This window comes from Diabrotica undecimpunctata, chromosome 10 (genome assembly GCF_040954645.1).
Source record: "Diabrotica undecimpunctata isolate CICGRU chromosome 10, icDiaUnde3, whole genome shotgun sequence".
NCBI classification, from domain to species: domain Eukaryota; kingdom Metazoa; phylum Arthropoda; class Insecta; order Coleoptera; family Chrysomelidae; genus Diabrotica; species Diabrotica undecimpunctata.
Window position 1 is genome coordinate 9,064,653 of NC_092812.1, and position 26,689 is coordinate 9,091,341.

Below are 26,689 nucleotides of genomic sequence, written 5' to 3' on the forward strand. Positions count from 1 at the left end.
TTGATGAGGAGGTTATGGTATTTAACAGTCCAGAGATTTGGAATTAATTAAATTAAAAATAAATTAAACCTAACAAAAATGCGTTCTACTTGGTTTTATTGTTTATTTAGTGTTAGTGTATTTTTTCTATATAAGTTAGTCTTTTTTTATTTCTATGTTTCAGGAATGATTCCGATGAATCGGAAGAGCTTAGTGACCAAAGCGAGTGAGTATAAACTTTTTTGAAATATTAAATAAATAATTGCTAATAATGATATAATTAAATATGCATATATCAATTACATAAATATGCTTACATATGCCTCTTTATACAAATATCCGCTTCGCTGGGGTTTGAAAAATTTTATGGTTAAAATTTAACCATCGCCCGTGCCTGAGACGGGCACGTACGTTAAGGGGTTAAATATGCCAGACCAATTCCTCTTTTAATTACATTGGCTTTTATGAAAATTCGTAATTTTAAATACCACTTACGTAGGAAAAATGTTCGTGATTCGGTTTCTGTACGGATTCTTATTAAAAAATGTATTCTTCAATCCAATCTGAAGGGCGAAGGGCAAAATTTTTGGGTAGAAATTGTTTAAACAATATTTTTAAACAAATTCCAAATTCGCCTTCTTTTTCCCCCGGAAAACATTCTTTGAGTTTTTTTGGGATTTCAAACAAAAAAGGTCTGCTGTCATTTTTCTCTGTCAGTTTTTGAGTTATTAGCGATTTATGTAAATTATTATTTTTGAAGTTGCCAAGCCTCTATATTGAAGTTTAAACATTCAGTTTCAAGATTCTGAAGGGCTATCGGAGCTTATTTCAATTTTGACCGTCGTCTTGAAATAAGCTCCGATTGCTCTTCAGAATCTTGAAACTAAATGTACAAACTTCAATTTAGGCACTTTGTAACCTCAAAAATAATAATTACATATGAGTTTTCAAGCCTCGAAAATGCGTATCTTCGCATTTTTCAGATATTGAATCGCTTATAACTCGAAAACTGTCAACTTGAGAGAAACATAACCGGTGAAATTGTTGTTCAAAATGACACAAAAAATTAAAAATCCGGAGCAGAAAAAGGTGATTTTTGGAAATGTTTAGAAAAATTGTTTAAACTATTCCTGCCAAAACATTCCCCCGTCAGCGTTCAGATTTGTTTACAGGGAACATTTTTGAGTAATAATCACCAAAGAAACCGAATCAGAAACATTTTTCGTACGGGAGCGGTCTCACAACATGGACTGTATACAATTAATATTTTCGGAATGTTCAATAATGCTGATGTTTTTAAACAATTTAAGAAATAATGTCGTACAGGACAAATAATGTAAAAGAATAAAAAATCATCAAGAGTTAGAGTTATATTCTAATAAAGAATATATGTACATTTTTATACCTATATTAATTTGATCTATATAATTTATTCTTTATTTTATTTCTGTTTTAGGCCGAGTACATCGGAAGTACGTAGAAACATTGAATGCGAGTGAGTATATATTTGGAAATATTAAATAAATAATTGCTAATAATGAAGTAATTCAATATGCCAGACCAATTCCTTTTTATTCACTTATGACTTTATGACTTTTTACAAATTGTTCGTAACTTTGAATACATTCCGTTCTGACGGAAATGCACGCTAGAAATAATAATTTCGGTATCTACAGATTAGTCTGGTCAAGATACACAGTCAAGGTTACAAAAATTTGCATAGATCTAAAAATTGTTACCAATGTTCAGGGCACCATTGTAACTGAAATGTGAAACTCCATCAGTCTCACATCTGCAAAAAATTTATTCGAGGACAAAGTTTGCAAATATGGTTTTTAGAGTTTTCCATGTCTCCATTGGCTGCGAACCTGTGTCATAGGGACGGCTTCATAAAGGGATTTTTCCACCTTAAGTCTTCATTTGGTCTGCCCATCGTGTTAAAGATCTTCATCTTGGTCTTCGGCTTTCTACTTTTCCTTATATTACCAATGGTTCCATGGTCGCGCACCTGTGTTTGTGCGTGGGTGTGTGTACGTGCATATATGTGCGTGCATATGTGTGCGTGCGTGTATGCATGCGTACGTGTATGCATGCGTGTGTGTGCATTCGTGTGTGAGCGTGCCTGCGTGTGCGTGTGTGTACGAGTGCGCGCGTGTGTGTGCGTTTGGGTGTGCGAGTGTGTGTGATTGTGTGTTTGCGTATGCGTGTGGGTGTGTTCGTGTGAGCGTGTATGTATGTCTGCGTATGTGCCTGTGTGTGTGCGTGCGTGTGTGCCTCTCTGTATGCAGGTGTGCGCGCGTGTGTGTGCATCTGTGTGCGTGTATGTGTTTGCGCGTGTGTGTTTTCGTGTGTGTCTTTATGAGTACGTGTGTGCGTGCGTATATGCATGCATGTTTGTACATTCGTGTGTGAGCGTGGCTGCGTATGAGTGTGTGTGAGCGTACCTGCGCGTGCGGGTGTGTGAGTGCGCGCGTGTGTGTGCGTGCGTGTGCGTGTGTGTTTGCGCGTGCGTGTGTAAGTGCATGTCTGTATGTGCGTGCATGCATGTGTGTGCGTGTTTATGTGTTTGCTTATATGTTTCTGCGTATGTGTGTGCGTGTGTGTGTTCACGTTTGTGTGTCTGCGTGTGTGTGCGTGTATGTGTGTCTGCGTGTGTGTGCCTGTCTGTAAGCGGGTGTGCGCGCATTTGTGTGCGTCTGTGTGCGCGTTTGGGTGTTTATGTGTGCACGTGTTTTTGTTCATGTGTGTACATGGGTGTGTGCGTGTGTGTACATGGGTGTGTGCGTGTGTGTGTTGTCGTGTGTTCGTGGGTGTGTGCGTCTGTGTGAGTTTTTATGTGTGCGTTTGTGTGTGTGCGAATGTGTGTGCCTGTGTGTGTGCCTGTGTGTGTGTGTGTGTGTGCGTGTGTGTGCCTGTGTGTACGTGGGTATGTGCGTGTGTGTGCGTGTGTGTTCTCGTGTGTACGTGTGTGTGCCTCTGCGTTATTGGCACTGGATTTAACAACCAACCGACCAGTCAGTTTGTTTTGCGTCCTCTCTTACACAAGATAGGGTTAGTATCTACCTTTAAAAAACTATTGTATTGCATTGGCTAGTTGTTTACTCTGTTTTTACTGTTTACTGGTTTACTTTTTTATATATTTATTAACATGCTGATCTGTTATATTCATAGCACATTAGCAAGATCTTTAAATCCTTCACAAACACTGATGCATGCATACTATAAACCCATTTCTGGCTTTCCTTTTCATACTTCTTCCCCGAGAAATATCTCCACCTGTCTTCATAGATTTCATCATGGCCACCATATCCTTAAGTTACACAATTTAATTTATCTGAATGTCTAGCAGTGAAAAATCCTTCTGTAAATTTTTGTTAAACACTAGGATCAACAAAGTTCTGCAATCGTAGCATATCTTGCAAATATAAGTGTTCAGACTTTTAATAAGGAAAATGTTCTGACGCGTGAAAATAAGCATGCATTTCTTTAACGTAGTTCGAATTAGCTTTCCAATCTCCTGTACGTTCAGCTCTTATAAACTCTTGAAATAGAAATCATATATACTGCTGTTTTATGTTCGTAGCACGTAGTCTGGATTTCTTTTAGCGCAAATAATTGGTCTGTGGTCGACCTCTTGTTTCTAAATCCTGCCTGATATTCGCCCAATTTCTTTTCCGTTATTGATTTTCCTTAGGATTTTTGTCAAAATTTTGTAAACAACTTCTAGCAACGCGACGTGTTGCCTCTTGTAGTTTTCATATCTCATTTTGTCACCTTTATTGTGTATTGATCATATCTTTGCTATGGCCCACTCTCTATTTTTTCTGTTTCTGATATACTTTTTATCCGATGATGTATCTCATTTAGCCTTTTCCCCCATGCTTTTATCATTTCTGCCGATATTATTCCTAGGCTTTTATTGTTTTTTACTTCCTTATTTCATTTTCTATTTCTTTCTTTGTGTGATCCCTTTGTTTTTGTTTAACAATAATTGTCTAAAGTAAGTTTGCCAATTTCTCATTATTTCCCCTGATTCATTTAACAAGATCCCTTCACCATTCTTCATGAATGGCTAATTTTGTGATTTCCTCTTTCCATTTTTATTTGTTTCCTGATAAAAGGATCTTATTTCCTTTATTTGGAATTTTTCTTTCTATTTGAGTTTGTTTTAGTTGTATTTTCTTCTTTTGTTTTTGCATCTTTTCTTCATTGTTCTCCTCAATTTTCTGTATTCTTATCTGCTACTGTCACTATTAATAGTTAAATTTTTTATTTTTATTTTTCTAATTGATTATGCAACTTTTTTACATTACTCCTCATACCGTTATTTTGTTTTATGTTTTCTATTCGTTTGCATGTTTGCATTAAGGTTTCTTTATTCGTATTTAGAAGTGCTTCTTTTATGCTGTCCACCTTTCTTCCGGGTGACCTGTTTCTGGTTCTTCATTTAGTCTGCTGATTATTTTTGTTCTTCGTATCGTCTATTAAAATAGTATCGTCTATTAAAATAGTTAAAACACGTATTTACGTAAATATAGCTATTTTATTAAATTAAATCAAACTCGTTCACAATGGTCATAATTAAATCACACTAAATTATTATCTCTCGTTCCGCTGTGTTTATGTGTCATCACCGAACTACTCGTGACCATATAAGGCAATTAGTGACCCAAGCTAATCACCGTATTAGAAGTTGAGTGTGACTTCACAATGTCATAACAGAACTACCAGTATTCCATCTTAAGCTGATTAGGACATTAGGAAGTTAGTGACTTAAGCTGATCAGCGTATTAGGATAATAGTGTGACTGCATTCGACCATCCTGACGTCACGATCGTCCTCGATCGTACAACACCTATTAAAAAAAAATAATATGTTCTTTATTATTAAGAATGCCAATTTATAGAAAGGCTCCATCATTCTGCAGAATGACATAGTCTAAATCAATTCGTTTCAGATAGCTACAACTATCCATACAAGCTCATTTTTAAACATTAAAACATATGGCTGTCATTTTTCAGAATGACAATGTGAATAAATTTGTTTCGAATAGCTACGGCTATTCAAACAAACTCATTCAAGGCATTAAAATATTTGAGTGTCATTTTGCAGAATGGTGAACTGAATATCCATTCAGAACATTAAAACATTTATTTGTCATTTTTCAGAATGACGAACTGAAAATCCATTCAGAACATTAGAACATTTATTTGTCATTTTTCAGAATGACGAAAATCCATTCAGAACATTAGAACATTTATTTGTCATTTTTCAGAATGACGAACTGAAAATCCATTCAGAACATTAGAACATTTATTTGTCATTTTGCAGAATGACTAACTGAAAATCCATTCAGAACATTAAAACATTTATTTGTCATTTTTCAGAATGACGAACTGAAAATCCATTCAGAACATTAGAACATTTATTTGTCATTCTTCAGAATGACGAACTGAAAATCCATTCAGAACATTAGAACATTTATTTGTCATTTTGCAGAATGACGAACTGAAAATCCATTCAGAACATTAAAACATTTATTTGTCATTTTTCAGAATGACGAACTGAAAATCCATTCAGAACATTAGAACATTTATTTGTCATTTTGCAGAATGACGAACTGAAAATCCATTCAGAACATTAAAACATTTATTTGTCATTTTTCAGAATGACGAACTGAAAATCCATTCAGAACATTAGAACATTTATTTGTCATTTTGTAGAATGACGAACTGAAAATCCATTCAGAACATTAAAACATTTATTTGTCATTTTTCAGAATGACGAACTGAAAATCCATTCAGAACATTAGAACATTTATTTGTCATTTTGCAGAATGACGAACTGAAAATCCATTCAGAACATTAAAACATTTATTTGTCATTTTGCAGAATGACGAACTGAAAATCCATTCAGAACATTAAAACATTTATTTGTCATTTTGCAGAATGACGAACTGAAAATCCATTCAGAAGATTAGAACATTTATTTGTCATTTTGCAGAATGACGAACTGAATAATTTTAAGATCTTTGAATCTTAAATCTCTTGATGTTTTCTCCACCAACAACTCCTTCATAAGGACGCCTTTTTCTTGATGAATGTACATCTTCTGTTACACGATATCTATCATTTGGTAGAACCTCAACAATCCTGAATGGCCCCCTATACTTTTCTAAAAGCTTCTTACTTTCATTGTTTGCTGGAAAACTTGTAACTTTTGTCAATACCAGGTCACCAACAGCATATTTCACTGGAGAGCATCTTTTTTTATTAAATTCGTTATTCTGTTTGATTCTGTTTTCTTCTAATCGTTTAGCTACATCCTTTCTCAATAACATTACATCAATAATGTCCATATCATTATCATCTATGTATTTGTCTCCATCAACTCTTAATTTGTACCCGAAAAACACTTCACTGGGAGAAGATTTAGTTATTCGGTGTTTTGTCTCGTTTATTCCTTGTTGAATGTTTTTTAAATTTTTATCCCACATATCGGACTCAAATTTTGCACCCATTGTGGCCATGGTATCCAGTAATGTTTTATTTGCCCTTTCTACTTGGCCGTTGCCTCTTGCCATTCCTACTGCAGTTGTAAACACTCTAATTCCTCTCTCTGCCATATAATTCAAAAATTTTTTTGAAACAAAAGCTGATCCTGCATCTGATATCATTCGTTTGGTGTTACCAAATATTTTAAAAAATTTCTTCTAAAGCACGAATAACATGTTTACTTGATGTATCTGGGACAGTTCATTCTACGTGTTCTTTTCGTTTTTGTATACCTTGACTACCTTCTCGGCGAAGAATCGGTAGACGAAAATTGTTGTGGTTTCACTTGTGTATTCATTGTACCATGACTGGAACTACTATCTCGCTTGGACTTTTTCCTTTTCGGCATTTTGGACACTTTTAATCACTTAACATTAAAAACAGTTCACTAAATTCTACCGTAGGTTCTTTAACACACTTCTGATATCGTCTATTAAAATAGTATCGTCTATTAAAATAGTTAAAACACGTATTTACATAAATATAGCTATTTTATTAAATTAAATCAAACTCGTTCACAATGGTCATAATTAAATCACACTAAATTATTATCTCTCGTTCCGCTGTGTTTATGTGTCATCACCGAACTACTCGTGACCATATAAGGCAATTAGTGACCCAAGCTAATCACCGTATTAGAAGTTGAGTGTGACTTCACAATGTCATAACAGAACTACCAGTATTCCATCTTAAGCTGATTAGGACATTAGGAAGTTAGTGACTTAAGCTGATCAGCGTATTAGGATAATAGTGTGACTGCATTCGTAGTTCTGTGTAGTTATTATCTTTTCGTATTTCTGTGTTGATGTGTTGAATTGTTTTCTGATTTTTCTGTTCGTTTTATCGTCTTTATTTATATTAGCATTCATGTTATGCCCTGCTTTTACCAAAAAGTGTCCCGAGTTACATCCCCCCTCTCCCCATTTGTATATATATATATATATATATATATATATATATATATATATATATATATATATATATATATATATATATATATATACCTATATAACCCGTTGAATCCCGTGTCCTACAGGACTTCCCATAAAGCTAACTTATATTTTCTAAATAAGTAAATATATTTTTATTATAATGGTATAAAAACAAATTTAATATTTATATTTTTTTCTGAGAATATTTTGTTTTTACAAACATGTCTTGTGCACTTTTCCTGTGTAAAAATTTCTATTTGTTTCGAGTTTCTTCCGTTTAAATTGTTTCAGACGCCATGTCAATTATAAGTTTTCTATAAATTATATTATTGCTAACATGTTTATTATTATTATTTTTTTAATTTCCTATTCATTTACAATTTTTCTATACAGTGGAAACTCGATTATCCGTCCGGACTAGGGTATGACGGATAATCAAAAATACGGTTAACAGTACATTAAAAAAAATAAAAATTCATAGTATAACTCACTAATAATTTTATTTGTATTTTTTATTTGACAATATAAGAACAATTTATGTTAGTACAGTCGAATCAATTTGATTTAAAATATTCTGAAATCTTTGTTTTATGGTTACTTCACGATTTGCAACGGCTGAATTTCGTAATCGACGTAAAATCATCAAATCTACCTCATTTGCTTCTTCTTGCCGATAATACCACTCGATAAATTGTTGTATGTGCGATGCAGCTTCTCTAGCTTCTTTACGCAAATCTTTGTGAGTTGCAATAGCATCATTAACATCGCCACCGTCAAAGTCTGTGTCAGCTTCGGAATCAGTTTTGTCTACCTCTGTTGCCATTTCAACGATTTCATAATCTGTCAGCAATCGATAGCCATTTGCGTCCTCATCACAAATTAACCATTCGTTAATGTCATCTTTAGGCAACGAAAACTTCAGTAAAACTTGAGTTGATTCAGGCCATAATTTAGTCCACGCTCTTTTCAGCGTTACTTCCGAAACATCAGCCCAAGCATCCACAGCATTGTTGACTGCGTGTTTTAAATTGTATGCTTTCCAGTATTCTGCCAAAGAATATTCCTCTTCCATAAGTAGGTTTTGAATATATTTTTTTTCTGTGTCTGTATATCTTCTTTCAATGCTGTTGTATTCGCGTGAAAAGGCAGGAAAGAGCACGTGAAATTGTCCAAAATGAGAATCGCCTTAGGCAAATTTTTTGCTGGCAAGTATTGTCGAACGTCCGGTATAAAAACCTAAAAGCAAGACGTTAGAAAAATAGATAAACAAATTTTGGTTTGTAGTACATAACCTGTTTGAACCAGTCAGCGAATATTTCTTGGGACATCCATGCATTACGTTGTGCGTAGTAGTTAACGCAAAGCGCGTGCATATATTTATGTCTATGAAACAACGTGGTTTTTTTGCTGTACCAATCAATAAAAGGAAGGCGATGGTCACCACTTGCATTTGAACGCATCATTGCTATGATTCGTTGATTTTGCCTTTTAAATCCGGGTGCATATTTTTCAGACATGGCAGCGAGTGTTTTCGTTGGCAATGCTTTGTAGTTTAAACCAGTTTCATCCGCATTGGACACTTCATCGCGTGTCAAACCATATTCATCGATCATAACTTGAAACTTTCTTTTTTATTCGTCAACGACTTCAATACTTGCGGCGTTCAATTTTTCACCTTCAATTTTCAATTCCCGTATACCGTGGTGCCTTTTGAACTTTTCCAACCAACCGATCCTTTGAATGAAGGATCGCCATTCAATTTCATGTTGAAAAACAACGCTTTTTCGGCAACAATTGGTCCAGACAAAGAACACCTTCGCTTCTTTTTTGAACGAACCACAAATACACAGCCGTGTCGAGTGATTCATTTGTGGCTTTTCTCATCGTCTTCGATGTTTCACCCGGCTATCCCACGATTTCATTTGCGAAGCATACTTTTCAATTCCTTCAGCATTTTTCTTTAAATCATTGACTGTTGTTCTCGGAACATCATACTTTTTGCTCAATGCGACAGCAGAAACACCTTTATTTAGTTCTGCAATAATTTCTATTTTTTTTTTTTCAATTGACAAAACAACACGTTTTTTTTTATGCTCCAGATGTGGAAGGCTTCATTTTTCAAAACTTAATTGTTCAAACGACTAAGTGACACAATCATTGTTTGAATTGGAATCGAACTGAATTGTGGTGAAACACAGATATTGACTGTAATAATTATTGTGCTGTGCGTTTTTATTTTCGGCTTGCGATTCTAAAAATAGAACTCTAAAAGCACGGTATCATTTATCATTACTTATTTAAATTGAAATTTAATCCAGAGCCCTGAATAAGAACAAAAATTATTTACCTACATGAAAAAATTCGGTGATAGCATAACTGCATGTGTACATTTCAACGAATTTCGTTTGGCTTATCGCAATACTCAAACGAAATGAATTGATGACTAAATTTTTACTTATGTAGTCAATATAACAAACTTATGTATGGACCCTGACGGTTAACTGAGGTAACGGTTAATAAAGAGACGGATAATCGAGGTTCCACTGTAAATCTAGGATTCACTGGCAAACCAATAAATTTGCAGTTTTTAATAGAATCAAATTTTCTTAATGATTGTCGACATTGTTAAAAATAAAAGTACCTACTTTACTCTTCATAAAATTCATATTTTTTGACAAACTGCGTATACGACTCATAAAAATTAATCTCTGATGATTGTATTTTAAGTTTTAGACATCGAAATAAATCAAACAGAATTGTCGAAAACATTTTAAAATTTTCTGTTATTCTAAATCTATTAATTGTTACTCTATAAACAGAAAACCTTATAAATATGTTGTACGTTGTAAATATAATGCAGGTACTTGTGTAACTTTAGGTACCAATTAATTACGATAATAATAAAAGTGCACATTTTGGAGGACAAAGGACCTGTCCTGTAGAATAATTACCGGCCCGCCCCGCAGAAAAATTGCCGTGGGTAAAAGTCTGGGACGGGACGTCCCGCGTGCACTTGACTTTTTAAAAATTGTTCGTAAAATTAGATATATTCCTTTCTGCCTCCATGAATGTACGGATTGTTATACAATATATAATTTTTGGAATGTACGGATTCAATATTTTAGATGTTTTTGAACAATTTAAGAAATATGTCGTAACCATATAAACAAACTATATAAAAATAAAGAGTCATGAATATTTAGTTACATTCTAATGAAAAATATATTTGCTTTTTCGAGTGATCGTATATGGATTATATTTTGTCTAGGTCTACATAATTTAGTCTTTATTTTATTTCTGTTTCAGGCCACCAGAGAGTGTACTGACTCGCTCTTATGTAGCAGTAGAGTAAGTATAAACTTTAATAAACTAACAAATTCTATCTTTCTAACTTTTTTGTCACTGATCACTATATGGCCCGTCCCGCGTCCCATTCCGGGTCCTACGGAGCGTCCCGCAAAGCTACCTTATATTATATTTTGTAAATAAGTAAATATGTTTTTATTATAATGGTATAAAAGAAAATTTAATATATTTTTTCTGAGCATATTTTGTTTTTACACACATGTATCGTGCACTTTTCCTGTCTAAAAATTTCTTTTTGTTTCGAGTTTAAATTGAATTAGATGCTACACTATACCGGACAATTCACGCAACAATTCAATTAAAGTTTTCAATGTTTTGTTGCCATATATTTCTAAAAATTAAGACCAGAAGGAGGGGAGGAGGTAAAACATGCTCCATCTTCTAATTTAATTTGCAGAGGTACAGCTAACAACAAATAAATGCGTCAAATATCTGGGAGTGATGCTAGAGTGCAAAAGGCAGCGAAGAGTGCGGCTGCGGTGAGGAGAGTGATGTTAAACATTGGATGACTCAAATCAGAAAGGATAAGGGCTTTACAAGGTATTGTGCAGTCAATTATCCTTTACGCGGCACCAGTCTGGAGGAGGGCGGTAGAGATGCCGACCTACAAGGGGCTCATGATACAAGTAGACAAAACGAGTCTGTTGCGAGTAGCATGAGCTTACAGGACTGTATCTGCGGCGGCCTTGTGGCCTATTACCGGTTCTGTTCCTCTGCATGTGTTAGCAGTACAAAGGAGACATCTCTATAAGAGAAGAGAGCATTTGACAGCAGCCATAAAGAAAGAAGAAAGGTAAGATCAATGGAAAGATGGCCAGAAGAGTACAACGACACGGAAGATGTTGACCAGTGGACCAAAATGCTGATTCTGAAGTCCATTGTATACATTGCAAAATATACGACCGTTGATTAAATTTAAATTATATTCAATAGTTGAATAGCAGAGGTTTGATCGGTCAATAATTGGCAAATGAAAGTCGTCAACTACTTCATTGATTTATTTGAATACGTTTAGCTTTTATTTTTAAATCATCAGTTCACTACAAATAGAAAAGATCTTAGACTATAACTAAGCAACGAACAGGGTTCATACTTACAAAAACAATTTGTAGGTTTTTTCTAGATGTTAAAAACTCTACAATAACTTAACATTAAAACCTAATAACTAAACGAGTAAAAAGAAACAAAGAACACAAGAAAAACCGTAAAAGAGCACTGTTGTTCATTTAATTTTGACCGATGGCTTCATTTGAATGTTGGTTTAAGCTCTTTAAGGTTTCAAGGGCCAAACCACACTAATCTTTTTGATTGTTTTCTATCCGTTGCAGGATGTCATAATTTTACATGTGGCTTGTTTTCGTACATGTGTTTATTTGGAATGCAGGGAGATACGATTATCGAGGGAATTGGGAAACGAAAAAAAACCGACCTTTTTTAAAAAATGATTCAGTTTTTCATAAAAAAAAAACAGGTTTTTTTTTTTATTTGTTTTGTATGATGAGAGAGTGATATATCTGGCTCAAGTTGTCGATGTCGGTTCTTTTATTTATGGACGCTGGATATTTTAGAATTTGGCACATTTCAAGGATGGATCGCTTGTGATAATTTTGTTGTTTGCACAGTATTTTGGTATTCGTGAAATTGATACTGTGTTTAGTTGAAATGGCATGTTGGTTTAGAAATCCTAGATGGTTTAGAAATCCTAATGTCGCTTTTGTGGGACGTTAGTCGATCTTGAAGAGAGCGGCTGGTCTGGCCAATGTTGCAGGAGTTGCACTCTGCACAGGGTATACGATAGACGACATTAGCTTGTTCTGGAGGGGCCAATGGAGTTTTTGTCTTCGAAAATAACTTTCCTAAGGTTCTGGTGTTTTTAAGGCTATTTTAACAGGTAAGTTTTTGAAAAGTTTGTTAAGCTTGTAAGTGATTTGTGGGAAGTACGGGAGCGAAGCATATTTTGTGGTTTGTTCAGGAGTGAGAGAGGACTTATTCATCTGTATTTTGTTAGAAATGGACGCTAATGTTAGCCCGTTGGGTGTTTCAATAATGGATAGGAATCTAACTTCTTGATACTCTCATTAATAAGATCGTCTAGTACAAAGTTGACTAGAATAGGGGAAATCAATTTTAATAATTCGGAAAAAGTTTCCCAAGATAACGTACTGTTTGGTTGGATTTGATTCCAATGGTTACGGAGAGAAGTTGATACACTGGAAAGTGGAAGATTTGTGAACAAGGATACTACGTCAAAAATTACTAAGACGAAGCCTCTGGGTAGTTGATAATTATTAATAAATGCACTGAACTGGATAGAATCTGAATCTCTGAACAGAACAAAAAATTAATTAAAAAATTTCTACAAATAGCTAAAATATACTGCTAAAAAAACTGCGTACCAGGGAAGAATGATGAATGTAATAGATAAGCAAGGAAACCCGATAATGGACGAAGACCAAATATGTGAAAGATTGAAAGAATATTTCGAGGAGCTGCTAAATGGCAGAGCGACTACTGAAGAAAATTATAATGTTTCTAAACCCCAAATAGTAGTAAAAGAAATACAGAAGAAAAGACATTAAAGAAATAATAAAAGATATGAAAAATCAAAAAAGCTCCAAGGAAAGCGACATTGGGACAGATAACTTAAAATATGGAGGAGAGGCTTTACGAAACCAACTTTGTGAGCTAATAGTAGAAGTGTGGGATGCCGAAGAAATGCACCAAAAATGGAACAAGTCATTATCAAACAAACCACTTTTGCCCTTTCATCTATTTTAGAGCCATCCGTATGCCATACGAGTGAACCTTCTCGCAGTTTCGATTCAACTCCTGCGAAATAAACGTATATGAGGTCCGTACATATTAATACATATAACATGATCCATTAGGTGGATAAATTATTTGATTACCACATACTTCTTTGTGGTAGATATCTAATTTTAACATTTGTGGTGGTTACATTTATGATTTTTATTTTATTTTTTTTTCGTTTCAGGTCCACGATTATCCACCAGCAGATGGTAAACATCTCAAGTTCCATGGGCTCCGTGCCACCTGACGAGTAAGTATATATTATATATATATATATATATATATATATATATATATATATAAGGTTCCTTTTGATAATTAGTAACACAACTGAGTTTCTGAAATTAAAGATTTATTAAAACATGTTCTATTTACATTATTTACACAAAATTTTACCTGAAATTAAAGAAACGACATTTAATGTCACTAACTCTGGATGTTTAACATTCTTAACCACAAAATAAAATCTGACAAGGTGACAAGTTTTTAAATATAAAGATGACAGACATGGTTGTGTCTAATATTCCAGATAATGTGCTCGGTAGAGCACGGCAATATTTGAATGATGAAATTATTATTTCATTACATATATATATATATATATATATATATATATATATATATATATATATATATATATATATATCATCATCATCATCATCATCATCATCATCATGTGCAGCTTTATCAACCGTTTCCAATTACGGTGCAGCCTCCCTTATTTCAATGTTATTCTATGTTCTTATTATTATTCGACGATGTCTTAGTTATTCGTTGTTCTAATAATTTGCGCTCATTTGCGCCCATATATATATATATATATATATATATATATATATATATATATATATATATATATATATATAAACATAAATACCAAGATATACCAAGTTCGTAGCGTAAAATCTACATCTTTAAACTTACATTTAATAGACGTGTTACCTCCTTTATGGACAGCCTGAGCTAACTTGGCAACTTGGTGAGCATAGCTGATCGAGAATGTAGAAGACCAATCGAGGGAATAGATAATATCGAAACAGTTAAATAATTTCGCATCCAATAGAATCATCCTCCTCCTCTATCCTTTATCCTTCGTAAGGATGTGGTGACGTTATGGTATTTGACGAATGGTTGCTATCCATTCTTTTCTCTCCTGGGCGCAGTGTGCTGCCTCAGACAGAGAGTAACCGGTAGCACACTTTATTGGATCTGACCATCGGAGTGGCGATCTTCCTCGAGTTCTTTTACCATCTACCTTGCCTTCAACCACCAACCTCTCTATATATTTTGGTTGATATATGTTTGGTAAGCCTAGTAAAGATAGGAAAGATAAGCGTCCGTACTAGGCGCAGTTTCGTGTTCCTGGTTATGTCCGTATCTTTCCAGATATTAGTAAGTTTGACCGTTGCTGATCTGGGCATTGTAAGGCGTCGACGTATCTCTTCTTCGCATCCACCATTGTTTGTGATTACAGAGCCTAAATAATTGAAACGGCTTACCACTTCAAACCCCGCCTACGTTTCGTATTTCCGGCTGGTTATTTCTAATTCGATCGATTATCATTACCTTGGTCTTCTATACATTAATTTTAAGTCCATATTCACGACTAATAGTATCTAGTCTTTCATGATGTATTCAAGGTCATTTGTTGATGATGCTAGTACTAAAGTGTCGTCAGCATAGTGGAGATTGCTGATTTTTCGGCCTCCGACTGATATTCCTCTTTGCCATCCGTCGAATACAATGCGCATAATGTGTTCGCTGTATATATTGAATAACGTGGGAGATATAATACATCCTTGACGAACACCGGCTTTTAGTTTAAAATTATCGGAGTATATGTTGTTGACTCTTACGTTTGTTTGTTGTTGATATACATTTGTTTCATGGTATATTAGATGTTCGGGGATACCCATTTCTCTCAGTATTCCCCACATTTTATGCCACTTTACATTATCGAACGCTTTCGAGTAGTCGACGAAGAACAAATATATTTCTAGATTAAATTCTCTAGATTTTTCTATAATTTGTGAGATTGAGAATTTGTTCTCGTGTGCCTCTTCCAGGGACAAATTCACATTGTTCTTGTGGGATCTGTGGTAGAAGTATTGATTTTAATCTCTCGTTAATTATAGTTAGCAGAACTTTACTTGCGTGAGAGACCAGGGCTATAGTGCGCTAGTTATTACAGTCAGTTGGTCAGCCTTTCTTATAAATGGGTATGAAAGTGAGCTTACACCAATCATCTGGCCATTGTCCTGTGTTCCAGATTTCATTACACAGTTTGAACATTACTGCATTTCCCAATGTCTCCCATTTCTTTAAGTGCTTCCGCCATGATTCCGTCTTTTTCTTGAGATTTTCCAGTTTTTAATTTTTTTATTGCGGTTTCTATTTCCGATTTTATTTCTGTGGTTCCTTTTCGTCATTTATTTCTTCTGGATTCACGTCTTCATGGTCACTATGAAACAACATTTCACAATATCGTTTTCCAGTCTCTTTAGGTATATATTTAATTGTTTGATTTGTTTCGTTTTTTTACGAAATTTTATACGAAATTCGGATTGTAACAGTTTATGGTCTGTTCCGCAGTCAGCCGCTGGTTTTATCTTTACGTTGACTACTGAACTTTTCCATCGTTTGCTGACAAGAATATAATCTATTTTTATAACTTCCCTCCGGCGAACTCCAAGTTGATAGTCTTCGCGGACGATGCTTAAACATGGTGTTGCTGAGCTAAGCTAAATTCAGTGTCGATGACAAATTGTAATAGCTTTTCTCCTCTCCCATTTCGTTCATCTATTCCAAACCCACAAACTGTTCCGTTCAGCAGATCTTCTGTTGTTGTTTTGCCTATTTTTGCGTTCCAGTACCCAATATTATGACTGGTTCTTTTTTTGGGTATATTAGCGATGTTACTGTTTAATAACTGGTACATCTCTTCTACTTCTTCATCTGTTCCATCGCATGTTGGCATATACACATGGATCTTTGTTGGCTGTCCATCGAGAGTAATTTTAATTTAAGTCCATCAGTCGTTTATTGGAAGGTATTCATATACACATTTTGCAGGTCCTTCTGTACCAGTATAGCTACGTTTTTTGCCCGGTTTTATTGGCTCCCGACATGAATATTTTATAGTAGTTGGATTCCCAGTGACCCTGACCTTCCCAGTGGGTTTCTCTACTTTTCTCTCATAAGCTCTCGTTCTAAGATATGTAGTTTTCCTGGTTCTAACAAACCTCTAACGTTCCATGTGTTTTGTACGTAGTTTTATTTTTGGGTTTCCAGTCACCAATTTCGCAGATATAGCCTGGTTGCCCACATCCATCTGCCCGGCCGTCCATTTCACACCCGTCGACACGGACTCAACGTGGCGCCGGTTGCTTGCCGGATCGCATAGCACTCTGTTACTTTCGTCTGTCATTTCATAACGTGCTCTGGAATATGTAATCAGGTGGTTTTCCGTTTGCCTGCTTGATCCTTATGCCGTTGACACATTGTTGGTTCATCCGCCTTCGGAGCCGATTTCTCAACTCCAGGGCAAAAGAGTGCCATAAACACTTACTAACTCATCCGCCCGAAGCCGTTGGTCAGTAAGTGGGGGACTGCTTATACCGGCAATCACTCCGTGAAATTTTTGCCATATCTGGCTACCCTCACTTAGTTTAGCCTGCAGACCAATGCAGTTGCCCGGGGTGTGGCACGTGGAAACTTGTGCAAACTGCCTCCATCCTATATAGGCCAAACAATTAGTAGATTTCAAAATAGGATCTATGAACATTCCATTTCTGTTCGCAATTTCAATGAGAAGTCATAGAAACTGAAAAAAAGGCCAAATTGTCTCAATAAAAGAGATGACGGTATACAGTTACCTTCGACATATAGACCTCGCATAAAGAAAATATCGTCCGCTCCACCCGTAAATCAAAATCCTACTGTCAGAAACGTTCGCGCCAATTACCGCGCCAAGCCTCAGGATAAACCCTACACCAACTTCCACCCAAACCCAGTTCCCTTCGACGATATGTATGAATCGTCCTCTGTTCCCAGTGGCAGTAACGCATTGGTTAGTGATCATTGTAGTAGTGTCTGGAGACTCGGGACACAGACTTGGGAAACCCTGAAGAAGACATCAAATATGATGTAGAAAGCTCGGCGCAATGATAATCGACGCGGTTCAACCTGAAAGACTGTTGAGTTTAATATTAAGTGAGAGTTAGGTGTCGTATGAGGACCAGTTATCAAGAACCATCTCCCGTCTATTACGCTCGATGTGGTCGTAATAGAATCATACGAAAATCGAAAATAAAATCATATGATCCAGATTATAGTTCCAAGTTCCACATGAGAAATAATGCTAAATTACTATCAAACTTTGTAAGGATTCACAACTATGACTTGCAACATCAGTCAATATCAAGCTTCGTAACAGTAAATCTGTATCTGTAAACTTACAACAGACATATGTACTTGAAACTACATTTCTCCATTGTTATATTTCGAGCAAAAGACACATATATATATGAGGTCCGTACTTGTGATAGTTACATTTATGATTTTTATTTTATTTTTCTTTCCGTTTCAGGCTCAATCGTATCAACTATCAGCGAATGATTTTGGACCTGCAAGGTCGCGGCTTAATACCCGCTGAGTAAGTATATATATATATATATATATATATATATATATATATATATATATATATATATATATATATATATATATTTATTGTATTTTATACACAAATACCAAATATACCAAGTTATACCAAGTTCGTAGCGGTAAATCTGCATCTGTAACGTACTGGTTTTGATATATTTATGAGATGTTTATTTTATTTTTCTTTTAGTTTCCGTCAGCAATACGTACCTAAATATTGCGACATGGAATGTACGAGGAGTATACGACGAGGGAGCATTAATAACCTGATAGAAGAATTTAAGAAATATAAAATACACATCATAGCAATACAAGAAACACATTTGACTGGAAACAACATTTTTAACAAGTTTAGTCCATACACGTTTTATACAAGTGGAGGCGATAACAGGAATTTCGGAGTGAGTTTTCTGGTACATGAAGAAGTAATAAACGATTTGTAACAAAATCTGAGAGAACGTGTGCAATTAGAATTAAGGGAAAAGAGAACATGATATCGCTGATAAATAAACACGATCTAACAGAAGAAAATGGAAATTGGAGAAGAAATCAACAAAGCCCCGGGGAAACCGGCATTGTGGCAGAGAACTTAAAATATGGAGGAAAGGCTTTACGAAACCAACTTGTAAGCTAATAGTAAAAGTATGCGATGCCGAAGAAATGCACCAAAAATGGAACAAGTCATGTCGTTAATCAATGCCGTTAATTAATTCCGTTAATTAATGCTCCCTCGTCGTATAGGTACTCCTCGTACATACGCAATTTTTAGGTACCTATTCTTATTTTTTGTTTTGCTGTTTATGTTTTAACTCTTTTCCTGTTCATCGCTAGGGTCCGTCGGCATAATGGGTCTTTTTTCCCACTGGTATATGCCGTTTTTTGCTTGTGTTTATACACTATATACATTATATACATACTTCTTTGAGATATATATCTAGTTTTAACATTTGGGATGGTTAAATTTGTGATTTTTATTTTATTTTTCTTTCAGTTTCAGGCCCAGCTTTACTCCACAGGAAGAAGTATCATTGAACATGCCACCTGGCCACATGATGTAAGTATATATTTATATTTTTAAATATAAATTCCAAACGGATATACCAAGTTCGTAGCGTTAAATCTGCATCTGTAAATTTATATATAATAGACGTCGATTGTTGAAGTTTCACTGCTTCGTAGAATAAAGATCTTAGGTACATGTTAGTTTGTATTACCACATAGTTCATTTTGATAGGTATCTGGTTTTAATATATTATGCAACGGTACTATGCAGTGGCATGGTCTATTTTTCGCCATTTCTTTATCATTATCACAGAAACAGTAGCTCTTACTAAACAATTTGCCCATTTTTTGAGATATCTCAGAGGACTGTGACCAGTGGGAAGGCAACACTTTGGATATCCTTTTTACTCATTTTAAGAAGGCGGTTTGCTGCAGTAGGTGACACGATTTTTGCTTGTTTTTGTCCTAGTGTGTTAGACCAATTTAATCTTAGTTGATTGAGTTCCCAGATCCGGAGTTCCTCTTTGATGTTGTTTTTCGATACTCAACAAAAGGGTTATGGACCCCTGAATTAATCCCTTCTTTTACGAGGCTGTCAGCTTCCTAATTTCTTGCAATTCCCTTGTGAACTGGCACCCACATCAAAGTTACTTTGTTGCGTTCCGCTTCTTAAGGGATTGTTTACAGTGCTAAACCAACTTTGACTCACAACTAAATGACTTCATAGTCTTTAAGGCGGCGTGTCTGTCTGATAAAATAAAGACTTTTGTCCTATTAATGTCTTGGCTGAACATTCTGCATAAAAGATAGTCGGGGCGTTTCCCAGAGATTTGGAAAGCTTGAAATTGCGCCGTAACTCCCACTTCTGCCCTTTCATCTATCTTAGATCCATCCTTATACCATACGAGTGAACCTTCTCCCAGGTTAGGTTCAACTTCTTCACCCATTTGGAGTTTTTTTATGGCCACTTCAAAGAGTGGTTCGAAGTCGAATTTTACTGGCATAGCATCTGTCGGCCTGTGGCCAACTAGATCTCCAGGTTTTATTATTTGCGTCTGTCACAGTTTTAAGGTGGTGCTTACTGCCTCCTTCCTTATGCAGAACTGCAAGGAAGGAAGGTGCATCATCACCTCTAGAGCTGCAGTAAAGCATGTCGATATTGTGCCTGTAATTCCCAGACAAGCTGCACGTTTTGCAGCTTGGCGTTAGCTGTTGTTTATTGTGTTTTTGGCCACCACACGAGTGATGCGTATGTGACCATGGACGTAATAATCGTTTTATATGACCAGATGGTCACTTTGGGTTTTAGGCTCCAATTCTTTCCAAATGTCTTGCGGCAGGTCCAATTTGCCACCAAGACTCTGCATAATATTATTTTAATATGACTATTCCAGGTGAGTTTTTGATCTAGGGCTACCCTCACATATTTGACTTCTTTGGAATAGTGTATGCATAATTGGAGCCTGTAAATTTTATTTACTTCTTATTGTGAATGTTTTGCATGAAGCCTTTTTTGTAAAGATTTTTTCCGCTGGTTGCCTGCTGGATCTGTTGAAGCCCCTTGGAGCCTCTGCTAGCTGGATACTTTGCGGTATTTGTTGAGAGCCAGAAAAATGAGTCTTTAGAACCTTTCAAATAGTTTCCGTTAGGCACTCAGTGTAGTCACCTTGAAAAACTGCCTGACCTTTTTCCTAAGTTTAGCCAACTATTTGTTCCACCAGGGAACATCCCTAGTATTTGTCTTATGTTTCAATGGACAACTTGATTCATATGCCTTTATTATGGCATTTTAAAGTTGCCATGAGACTATCTAAATTTTCTTGTGTCGAGCGATACAGGAAAAGTTCCTCCATTTCGTTTTCGAGACACTCTTTATAAGTGCCCCAATTGGTTTGTTTTGGGACCCGATATTTCCAGCATTTCCGGATTTACTCAAGTACCATTTCCGACGCATTCCTATTTTATGCCATACACAGTTTTTTTAATTTTTGTATTTATATTCTTATTTCTTTAGAATACTTTCTTTCATACTTAGAAAATCTTCAGCGGATGAACTGTATGTTAATCTGTCGAGATTCTTATGTAAATTAATATAACTGAATTGATGTAGTTTGACCATATTTTATGGCTACGTTTATGATTTTACTTTATAGTTTTCTTTCTGTTCGCAATTTTCCAATTTCGCTGCCCAACAATCGGAGTATCAGTAAAGAGCAGAAAGTGTAAACTATATCTTTAAAATAAATTTTTTTATCCTGTGTTGTAACTAGAAAACAGAATAACACATGAAAACCTAAATAAAGAGTGGGAAGAATGCAGAGACATCATAAAAGAGGCAGCTAAAGAAGTACTAGACATAAAAGGTAGAGAAAGAAAAACAAGAACGAATGACTGGTTTGACGAAGAATGTCAGATCATCACAGACAAAAAAAAACAGAGCATATTTACTGATGCAACAGGGGCACAGAACCCGACAAGCAGAGGAAGAATATAAACGACTACGCAAAGAAGAAAAGAAAACTCACCGAAGAAAAAAGAGAGAATATATGAACAAAGAACTTCAAGAACTACAAGAACTAAGTAAATCAACAGAGACAAGAAAATTTTATCAGAGACTAAACAAAAGCAGAAAAGACTTCAAACCGAGAACAACGATGTGTAGAGATAAGGAAGGTAATATATTGACAGAACAGCAAGAGATACTAAGTAGATGGACAGAACATTTTACGGAAAAGTTTGAAGGAGATCGGAGAGAGACGACCCCTGACAAACCATTAGACCAAGCAGACAACAGAGAAAAGACTCCACCAACAATAGCCGAGATTAGAGCAGCAGTAGAAAAATTAAAGAACAATAAAGCACCGGGATCGGATCAAATAGCATCGGAGTTACTAAAGGAAGGAGGAGATGGACTACAAAAAACAATACATGAATTGAGAACAAAGATATGGTCGAATAAACAGCTACCAGCGGAGTGGAATAGCGGTATTATTGTACCATTACATAAAAAAGGAAATCAGTTAGAATGTGGAAACTACCGTGGAATCACGCTGCTGAATGCAGCATACAAAATAATGTCTAACGTCATTTATGAAAGACTTAGAGCACACGCTGACAAAAAAAACGGCAAATACCAAAGTAGCTTCTGTAGACAGAAGTCAACAATAGACCAGATATTTATTCTATGACAGATCCTCGAAAAAACAAGTGAATATAACATCGACACACATCATCTCTTCATAGACTTTGAAAGCGCATATGACAATATAAACCGAGAATTCTTAATAAAAGCAATGAAAGAATTTAATATATCAACACAACTAATAGAACTGATAAAAGAATCTCTAAAAGTAGAAAGTAGAATCCGGATACAAAATGAATTAACGGAAACAATCGATGTGAAAAAGGAACTACGCCAGGGAGACACTATCATGCATCTTGTTCAACATCGTACTCGAGAAAATACTGAGGGACACAAAAGTCAATACACGAGGAACAATCATTAATAAAAGCGTGCAAATACTAGCATTTGCAGATGATGTTGACATAATCGCAAGATCAAGAAGAGAAATGATAGAGGCATACAACCAAATAGAACGAGCTGCACAAAATAGTGGTCTTAAAATCAATCAGACCAAAACAAAATATATGCAGGTAAGAAAAAACGCAGAAATAAGGCAGCCACAAAATATAACAATAGGAGAATACAACATAGAGGAGGTAAAAAACTTTATATACTTGGGATCCCTAGTCACGTCTGATAATAACGTTACGGAGGAAGTGAAGAGGCGAATATTTATTGCAAATAAATGTTACCATGGCTTAATTAGACACCTAAGATCAGATAACGTCGCAAGAAAGACAAAATGCCAAATATATAAAACCCTAATAAGACCGGTACTCACATATGGCTCAGAAACCTGGACACTTACTAAAAGAGAGGAAACGTTGTTAGCCACCTTCGAAAGAAAAATCTTGCGACACATATATAAGGGCACAAAAGAAAACGGAATATGGCGAAGACGATACAACTCTGAACTATACAAAATATACCAGGATCCGGATATTATAACATTCATCAAAATAGGACGGCTGCGTTGGATAGGACATGTAGAAAGAATGGAAGAAGGCGAAATACCAAACAAAATATTCAAACAGATGCCAGTAGGAAAAAGAACAAGAGGAAGAACGAAACTGAGATACTTAGAACAAATAGAAAATGATATAACAACCTTAAAAATAAAAAACTGGAGAAAAAAAGCACGAAACAGATCGGAATGGAGAAGAATCCTAGAACAGGCCAAGACCCAAAAAGGGTTGTCGAGCCAGTGATGATGATGATCCTGTGTTTTAAAATTTTTCTTTTACACGGCCATTATACGTAGCTTTCAGGTCAAAGCAAGTTGTGCAGTTAGTTTTGCAAATTACCGTCCATAAAGGAGGTAACACGGCTAGCGCCTCTATTTACCGCTTTGTTTATGACACTAATTACTCAGCTTAAATAGCCTGAGCTAACTTGACAACTTCACAAGCATACCTGATCGAAAACATACTAGACCAATCGACGTAATAGTTAATATCGAAACCGTTAAGTAATTTCCACCCAATAGAATCATACGAAATCTGAAAATAAAGTCATGACCCGGATTGTAGTTCCAAGATAGACATGAAAAATAATGCTACATTACTATCAAACTTTACAATGATTCACAACTATGACTTGCAACATCAGTCAATATCTTTTTAGTTGAAGCTTCGTAGCAGTAAATCTGCATCTGTAAACTTACAACAGACATAATATGTACTTAAAACTACGTTTCTTCATTGTTGCAATGTCGAGCGAAAGACACATTTATATGAAGTCCGTATATATTAATATAACATGATTAAAGAAGTTTTACGACTTCATAGAGTATACCATTAGTTGGATAAATTATTTGATTACCACATACTTCTTTCTGATAGATATCTAATTTTAACATTTGTGATTGTTACATTTATGATTTTTTGATTTTTCTTTCCGTTTCAGGACCAGATCCGCCCAATCTCAAACATTTTTCCATATGTCACATGCCGGCATGGCAGCGGCTGTTAGACCATCAGCCTTCCATCCATGTCCGCGCATGCCACATGCTTACATGGCATCAGAGTAAGTATATATTTTTCACTGCTTCGTAGAAAATATGAAATTTAAAAAAAAAATTTTAATTAAATACATTTTTGTATTACCACATAGTTCATTTTGGTAGGTATGTATGTGGTTTTAATATATTTATAATTTTTATTTTATTTTTCTTTCAATTTCCGTCTGCAATACGTAAATCCGTCCTTCCTAAATATTGAGACATGGACTGTACGAGGAGCATACGACGAGGGAGCATTAAAAACCTGATAGAAGAACTTAAGAAATATAAAATACACATCATAGCAATACAGGAAATACATTTCACTGGAAACAACATTGAAAGATTAGTTTCTGAGTGGGTTTTCTGTTAAATGAAGACGTGGAGCAGGTAAAATGGTTTGTAACAAAATCTGACATCATGTGTTCAGTTAGAATTAAAGGAAGAAGCAAACATGAATACAAATGATAATTGCCAAAGATTGATTACATTCGCAATTGAAAATAAGATGAAAATAATGAGTACGCAGTTCAGGAATATATATATATATATATATATATATATATATATATATATATATATATATATATATATATATATATATATATATATATATATATATATATATATATATATACCGATTCGGCAAATTTTCAACTACCGTATACGTTATTCAGTATGTGGAACAAAGATAACACTTAATTGTTTGAATACGAGTGAGACACAATCCACGCACTTGGAGTAGCGAGTCTAATTTTTAAACAGTGTTGCGAAATTTCTGTAACATAACTCCTTCTAAAACATTAGTCGGATACATGAGTGTAACATAATGTTTAAATCCACTACAGTTCATTGTAGAATGAAAATTAATATTGCCCCAACAAACCTTACATGAAGTAATCATGTAAGTATTATTTTTTAAACGATTATATCATTACTTCATTAATTAACAAAGAATACTGAATTGAGAAATTGAGATGCGACAACAGCGTGAGCTAAATAAATATCGCACTTCAGTAGACAGACAAATAGTATAAACCATTTGCCCCCTCTACGACTTCCCCTCAAAAGAATAGGCGGTCCTTATCTGTACAGCAGGTTTAAGGTCAATAAGGTAAGGTCTATTCTATTTCTTTGATTTTTAGCTGTCGTGGTAAAAGGTTGAAAACAAATAATTAACATGCCAAGCGTATACAGTAGTAGAACCTCGATAAGTTAAATTCCAAGGGAAAAACCAAATATTTTAAGTTATGCAGGTTTTAAGTTATCAAGGGTCTATGTTGTGATGGATTAATATAGGTCAGAAGTTCATTAAAATATAGGCATTTATTATACACTACATTCATTTATTATATTCGTTACAAAAATTTAAAGCAATAATTAAAGGTATAGTCTACTAAAAAAAGTCTGAGATTTTCTTTTGATTTAAACAATTCATAGATTCTAAATCGATTTGATTTTAAATAACATAGAGAAGAAAATACGTTATCTTTTATGTTTCTACACTGCTCTATAAATGATCGTACAGTCGTTATAGCACTCTTGCTTCGTTGATTGATATGCTCTTAGATGAAGTTTGTGGGTCGTCATTAAATTCATCGTCTTTATAACTTTAAATACAGTGCATGGTGTTATTCCATTATTCAGGATCATTATTATCTTCCTCTTCAAAATGATTTCTTGAGGTTCTGAAGAAAACCCACAGGTTCTAAAGCAGTTTTTCACTGTGAGGAGTGTTACGTTTTGCCATGTTTTGTTCATTATTCTCATTACTTGAAGAACATTGATAGAAGAAATCGTATTTTGCTCCATATCAGCTATCATTCTTCTAACAACTTCTTTTCTGTTTAATGTTTTAAAATTTTTAATGATACTCTGATTCAAAGGTTGAAGTTGTGATGTTGTGTTTGGTGGAAGAAATTGTACTTTGATTGCCTTTAATGGTGGTATGCCTCCGTGTGCTGTTCAGTTGTCAATGAACAGAACAATTTTTCTATTTCAAGTTGCCCTTTGCTAATCTATATTATTCAGCCACTTTTTAAAAAGTTCTGCTGTCATCCATGCTTTTTTATTGGCTTCATAATCCATGGGTAGTGATTTTAAACCTGCAAAACACCGAGGTTTTTTTGACTTACCTATATAATTAAAGGTTTGAGTTTTTCTGTGCCCGTAGAATTTGCACAAAGCAGAATCGTAAGTCGTTCCTTGCTGTGTTTTTCTCCATGACATTTTTTATTTTTGAATGTTAATGTTTTTTCGG

General features: G+C 35.0%; 1 protein-coding gene across 9 annotated transcripts in view; it reads left to right on the forward strand.

Annotated features, from left to right (window-relative positions):
• LOC140452223 (uncharacterized) overlaps positions 1-26,689 on the forward strand; it is a 365,408-nt gene that overhangs the window by 158,049 nt on the left and 180,670 nt on the right. For 8 of the 9 annotated variants that reach the window (XM_072546341.1, XM_072546340.1, XM_072546344.1 and 5 more), the window contains 7 exons: positions 164-205; positions 1,436-1,474; positions 10,772-10,813; positions 13,827-13,892; positions 18,231-18,296; positions 19,296-19,358; positions 24,336-24,455. The exons of the other annotated variant lie outside the window; for it this stretch is intronic. In XM_072546341.1, the coding sequence (XP_072402442.1) occupies positions 164-205; positions 1,436-1,474; positions 10,772-10,813; positions 13,827-13,892; positions 18,231-18,296; positions 19,296-19,358; positions 24,336-24,455 (438 nt within the window). The remainder of the gene's footprint in view (positions 1-163; positions 206-1,435; positions 1,475-10,771; positions 10,814-13,826; positions 13,893-18,230; positions 18,297-19,295; positions 19,359-24,335; positions 24,456-26,689) is intronic. 9 annotated transcript variants of the gene reach the window in all.